General features: G+C 52.5%; 1 protein-coding gene across 23 annotated transcripts in view; it reads right to left on the reverse strand.

The window, feature by feature from the left end:
- TPM1 (tropomyosin 1) overlaps window positions 1-5,537 on the reverse strand; it is a 28,709-nt gene extending 23,172 nt beyond the window's left edge. For 3 of the 23 annotated variants that reach the window (XM_032622864.1, XM_032622859.1, XM_032622862.1), the window contains exons 1-2: window positions 5,039-5,277; window positions 4,102-4,227 (exon numbers count right to left, since the gene is read on the reverse strand). In XM_032622864.1, the coding sequence (XP_032478755.1) occupies window positions 4,102-4,227; window positions 5,039-5,152 (240 nt within the window). In that variant the 5' untranslated portion in view covers window positions 5,153-5,277. Of the gene's footprint in view, window positions 1-1,880; window positions 2,008-3,785 lie in introns of those variants that run through there. The other 20 variants (XM_032622873.1, XM_032622872.1, XM_032622852.1 and 17 more) reach the window with 19 other exon arrangements.
- Between the last annotated feature and the right edge of the window lie 987 nt (window positions 5,538-6,524).

Genomic DNA, 6,524 nt, shown 5'->3' on the forward strand with positions numbered 1-6,524 from the left:
TGAGCGGGAGGGTGGCCAACGCGCCAAGGGTGTTACTTCGACTCCCAGCGCCCCTCCCCTGCGCCGTGGGGAACCCGAGTAACGGATTTGGCTGCAAAGGGCGACGGTGCCGCCTGTTGGCGGCGGGAGCGCTCCGCTCGGGACTGCCAGTTTCCCATGCCCAGGAAGGAGAAAAGCCGAGCGAGGGGTTTGGGGCTTGAATGTACCCCCAAAGGGATTGTTCCTCGATGTAAAGAACCCCAGAACACAAGATCCTAACCACAACAACTCTCCTTCCCTCCAAACTCATGAAGGGAAAACCACTAACGTATTGCATAGAGGTTAAACCTCCTAAATGCTGTCTCCCTAGGTTAGAATCTGGCTTTTGGTTTTGTCCTGGTTGTGTGACGGAAAACAACTTGATCTGTAAAAGCACGGTTAATAGTAGTACGTTTCTCATAGGATTGCTGTGAGGATTATGAAATGACAAAGCACTAAGCACAATACCTTGTACGTAGTTAACTCAAATGATAGCTTTAGTTAATAAATACACAGGCACTGTCTTAAGAGTCAGGCTACGGCCTATAACCAGCTGTGGGACCTCAAGCCCGCCAGCCTATCTGGGACTTACTTTCCTTTCCACAAAAACAATCATCTCAAGGGTCCCTTCTAGTTACAACCTTCTCTGCTTTTAGATCAGCCTCTGAGATCTTCTGGAAACTGACCAATTCTGGGCCGGACTGAGATGTCTTAAAAGGCACACCGAGGAAGGCTACAGAACCCTATGAGAGCGTCTGGCTACAGCTGGATGAAAACCAAAGCGGACACAATCTTTGGGAACCACCCTCTGGCAATTCTTCCCTTCGGCTGCGTTTTTAAATGTCTTCTAAGTCTCACAGCTTTCTTTCCTCACCTTTCTCACAGAAGGCCCTTCAAGTCAGTTCCTATGTGTTTAAGTGTGGGAATAATGAAGAAAAAGAAAACACACTTGACAACCCCCTCCTATGCCAAAACCCTAATGAGGAAGCTCCTTGCTTTTCTGACTCATTTGCTATGGACTTTCTCACAGCCTCCCTCTGCTGAGACTCTCACAAAGCCCAGCATGGGCCCTCACATCCTGTAGGTGGAGCCTCTAGCTTTGTTTCCACACAGTTCATCTAGTCAGGAGGGAGGTCACAACTGCTTCCCTAAGAGTACAGACTGGGGACCTCCAACTTTGAGGGTGGGAGAAGGGGGCATCTGGGAGCCTCCAGGAGACGCAGAAACTGCTGGACAGGTGCAAATGCTGTAAGCAGCCAACTAGTGACTTAATGTCCTGCTTTTCAAACATCTGGGAAAGTCAGTTTCAGGTGAGTTCATTTTCAGGCTGATGTCGTTATACAAGAGTTTAGGACAGTTGTTCTCGGCCTTGGCTGCACATTGGAACCAACTGGGTATTTAACAAATACTAATGCCTGCATTCCACTCCCAGAGATTCTAATTGGCCTGGGGTACAGCCTGGATTTTAAGTTTGAAAACCATCCTAGGTGATTGTTTAGGTAAGGTTGAGAATCACTGATTTAGAATGCAAAGACCTACAGGGGACAAAGACTTACATACTGCAGATGTCAGAGACATCACAGTTATTGGGGAAGGGGTTGGGCCAGAGAGAAAATAGAGCGCTTGATCCCCTTCAGCCTCAAAACAAAACCATCAGAGATCCGACCTTGCAAATTACAACCTTTCAAGCTAGGAAGAGCCCATTTCTGGAATAGGATTTGTAAAGTGTGTTGGTAAATTAATAGAAAAATGTTTTTAGTAGTAGAAAAATGTGAAAATGTTTTACATTGGTGAGTAATAGTGCAATGTCCTAATCCCAAATGTAATACAATTCTACCTCAGGAAGTTGACCTCTCTCCTACCTTTCTCTAGTGACATCTGTCTCTTCCTCCTCAAGTCTTCACTATTTTTACTAGCTAGCAATCACTCTAAATATAGCATTTCTTCACAAACGTCTTGCACATCCCTACAGATTCCAAACAACCTAAAATGTCTTAAAGGGGAAGATGATCAATATACTACCAAAAAAAAAAAGTGTACCATATTAGGGATAGTTTTCCAGTGGAAAGAAAAGAACACAGCTTCAAAAACCTCCCCCTCCTCCTGGCTCCGCCCTCTCCCACCGAGCTGGCTTTAAATATCCTCTTTGCCACTTCTGCCTCACCTCATTCCAATGCACCATTAAACAAGACTTTTCAATAAAGACATGATAGAACCACATAGTTACAATAATTATGATTTTTTTTCCTTAAGAATCGTAGTAGATTTTTCTCCTTCTCTTGCTTTCAGTCTTACTGGGCTATTTTCAAATTCTCTGCATTCTTTTCCTTATAAGGAATATCTCTCCTTGATCTATCAGCGGCTCTTTTGAAAAAGCTAAATAAACGTCCTGCTGGAGAATTTCGGGGAGACAGACATCCTCCATTTAACCATATACGGAGCAGACATCTGATCTACATTACACAAAACTGGCACAGAGTTATATGCGTTTTTTTGGCTCTTTTTCTAAAGCCAGGTAGTTTGTAACTTAAATATTTTACCTAAATCAGTGTTTCCCTGAACCCCCTTTCCAGAGACCTTGCTTTTCACTCAAACTTTCTTTTTGTCAGATTCTAAATGTCCTGTGTCTGGATCTCTCATTTACAAAGCACACTCGGAGATTACGTTTCGTGCCTTTCATGTCACGGAAAGCCTTACTGATTTCAAGACCCAGATCCTCCAGCAATTTACACTTTACTCTCATACAAAAAAATTCTGCTGCTGCACTTGGTAGTTCAACTTTCTGGGCATTGGTTTCCCTGGTGCTCATACATTCTTGAAATAGTTACCAACTTCCCAACGAATTCTTTCCTAATTGGGCCTCTAGGCTTAATTAGCTTCTAGAATGGTGTGAAAAGAAGTCGGTCCTCTGGAAATCTAATGCTTGTCCTGACTTACGCAGCAGAAGAGGCAAGCTCTTCGGCTAAAAGGATTCCAGAGGGCAGTGGACAAAATGCTGGCAGAGCTTTTGTGGTGCGTGCATCATCCTTGAAACTATGTGGTGGTTGTCAGCGGCTGACAGGTTGGGGTGGGGTGAGCAGGAGAGTCGGGGGCAGCTAGCTCACTATACCATATAAAGCACTGAGCTATATATAACTCCCAGCTTACTTTCTGGATCTAGTGCCCTCAGACTGCAGACCCAAGCAAATATCGTCTTCCCAGGCAGATCTTAAGGGCTGGATTAAGCTTCCCTAGTGAATAAGGAGGCCTCAAGTGTTTCTGTGGCCCACCATCAAGCTTAGCCTTCTAAGTAGCACCATGCCATTTTTTCAGTGCCATCTCTAGTCTGTGTCCTGACTAGACCCACCACCAAAAACCAGGCCTTGCCACCCACCAGAGATGGCAAAAGGAAAGAAAGTGGAGAAAACTAGGCATTCTGTTTGCACAAACCTCGGTGATGACACCTCGGAGGTTTTCTGCCACCATGGAGCAGGGTTCACCTCCAGAGTCCAATTTCAGTTACTGTATTATTCCAGCTTCTCACCCACCCCCCTCCATCCCCAGGGGTGGGGGAAAGAAGGAGAAAAAGAAAGAGGAATGGATGGAATAAAAATGAATGTGTGCAGTAGCAGTCGGAGGCAGCATCCAGTGCTCTGGGCCACGGCAGGCTGTGTGCGGGTTTCCAGCAAGAGGAGGTGACCCTCCTCCATTGCTCTCTGGCCCCTGTGGTGACCCCAGAGCGGCCACCAGGGCAGGAGGTGAGGGAGGCAGTGTGTGCGTGCACTTACGTCGGTGGCCTTTTTCTCCGCCAGCTCCAGCTTCTCCTGGGCATCTTTGAGAGCCTCGGAGTATTTGTCCAGTTCATCTTCGGTGGCCTTGAGTTTCTTTTGCAGCGACACCAGCTCATCTTCCAGCTGGGAGTTGGCCGTGGGGGACGGGGACGGGAGGGGGGGTGCAGCAGGCAGCGTGATCCCGCAGGGGAGGGGTGTGGGTGCACAGAGCCAGAAGGACAGGGACAGCGGGAGAGAGAAAGGGAAAGACAGGGAGGGAGAGAGAGAGAGACAGAGTTAGCCATTCGTGCGCCGCGCCGCGCGCCCAGGGTACCTTGGCGGCGGCCTCATCGGCGGCCAGGAGGCTGTCCTCTGCCTTGTGCAGCTCCTCCAGCACCCGGTCCCGCTCGTCCTCCGACGCCCGCAGCAGCTTCTCCTTGGCCGCTATGTCCTCCTCGAGCTGGGGGGCGGCGGCGGGCGGGCGCGGCCGGCCGGCACGGACCGGGTGTTAGACACACACACACACACACACACACACACACACACACACACACACACACACACACACACACACACACACACACCACACGGGCACCGAGTTGGCTGGGGCCCTTCGGGTGTGAGGCGCCGCCGAGTTGGGGTTCAAGGGTCCCTAGGTAACCCTCCTCTCGCGCGGAGCCCACTCCGCACCCCACCCCAGCCCCCCGGGGCCAGACTCCTGCGGAGGTCTCAGCGGGCTCAAGCCCACAACTTGGGGGTGCAGAAAAACGCCCCCGTCTCCCCGGCCCGCCGTACTCTCTAGTCTGTCCATCTTTGTTTTTAGGAACAAACTGTGTGACTGTCCCTCCCACCTCCCTCGCGCCCCCCCCCCCAGTTGAATGTTTTATACTCCCCAGTCAAAAAGTCCAGAAGAACTTCTAACACTTTCTGGACTTGATTCCCTTCAACTCTCCTCCTCTCCCCTGCCCCCGAATCCAAAACTGATTTCTCATCCTGAGAATCAAGTGCCTCTAGGACTTGAAGGGACTTCGCGGGCTCTGGGAACCAGAAAAGGGAAATAAGCGTCCCCAGACGAGAGAAAAAGTTAGAATAAGCCAGAGTCTCGCTCTTCCCTTCCCCCTTCTCAGACGCCCTGGAGTGGGGTGGCTCCCCGAGTCCTCGGAGTGAGGGGCCGGGAAGGGGTGCGAGGCCCGGGTCCCGGGGCTCGGGGGCCCCCGGCGGGCGGAGCGCGGGCGACCGGCCGGCGCAGGGCCGGAAAGGCGCAGGCAGACCTGCTTGCTCCTGTCCTCAGCCGCCTTCTTATCGGCCTCCGCCTGCTCCGCTCGATCCAAGGCGTTCTCCTTGTCGAGCTTGAGCATCTGCATCTTCTTCTTGATGGCGTCCATGGTGGCGGCGGCGAGCGGCCCTGGGGCTGCGGCGGCGGGAGCGGGAAGGCAAGAGCGCGGTGGGGAGGCCGATCCGGAGTGCGAGCGCACAGCCGCCTGCTGATCCCAGATATGTACTTTCCCAAGGGGGCGACCGCATTCCTCAAGACAGCCAATACTTTTTTGGAAAAGCTTTTTTCTCCTGCCCCCTTTCCCCCTCTCCTCCCTCCGCCCCCTGCGCCCTCCCCGCTGCTCCCGCGGGGGCCGCTCGCCCATTTGCTGCTGCCTGCCGGCCTCCCAGTTGACGGTGGATATGACTATATATGGGGACCCGAGCAGCCGAGGCGGCAGCCGGGCGAGGCCTCCCGCCTTCCAAACCTGCACTCCGGGGAGAGGGCACCGGGGCCTCGCGGGGTCCGAGCCGGGGCCGAGGCGCTAAGCTCTGCCCTCCGCCCTCCGCAACTCCTCCTCCCAGGGTCCATGCCCCGCCTTTAGGGTCCCCAGTCGAGCCGTCCTGAGTCACAGGAGGCCGGAGGAGAGGGGCAGGTAGTGGATGCTCGTCGCCCCCTTGAGCCGCCAGACCCGGGCGCGCTAAGCATCAGGCCCCGTACCCGGCGCCCGGGCCCGTGCGCTCCGGACACCCGCCCCGCGCTTCTCCCGGCAGCTCCCAGACTGCCGGGTATCGGCCTGGGCTCTCACGTTCTGGAAACTCAATTGGAGCAGAGAAAGGAAGAGTTGGGAGGAAGGCCTGGGGTGCTGCTCTTGAGAATTTCTCTGCTGGTACCGGTCAGAATGTCTGAGAATCTGTCTTATGCGGTGCGCTGTCCCCCAGAGGAGGGACAGTAGTATACGTTAGGGACATAGGACCCAGCTGACTCAGTTCTGCGTGTGCCTGTGTGCCATACTTCCGCAAAGGGTGGGGTGAGTTTGTTGGTGTGTAGGTGGGTGTGTGTGAGTTTAAGGGGAAAGACCCTTGAGTTTAGACTCAGGCAACCTGGTCTTTGGTCTCTATCACCAGCAGCTCTGTGACCTTGACAAGTGACTTAGCCTCAGCACTGCAGTTCCCTCATCTTTAAATCCAGGGCTGTAGATGATCCCTGAGGTACTTCCATATCTAACTTTTAATAATTTTTCTTACACTGATTTTAGGGAGTTGGTCTCTTTCCATGTTAGGCATTCAGGTACTAGGTTGCCAAAACATGGGATAAATGTGACCCCTGCCAAGTCATTGCATCCACAGCTATAGCTCTGAGGAGGGAACAGACCCAGTTCTGTAGAGTAAGCTCTGCTTAGAGGCAGGAGGATTTCCCTATACCTCTTGCTCTTCCCAGCCCCCATTGGGGAAAAGCCTGCTCTTTTCAGAGCTTTGGTGGGAGGAGAAGAAAAGGGGCTG

Source organism: Phocoena sinus, chromosome 2 (assembly GCF_008692025.1).
Source record: "Phocoena sinus isolate mPhoSin1 chromosome 2, mPhoSin1.pri, whole genome shotgun sequence".
Lineage (NCBI taxonomy): Eukaryota > Metazoa > Chordata > Mammalia > Artiodactyla > Phocoenidae > Phocoena > Phocoena sinus.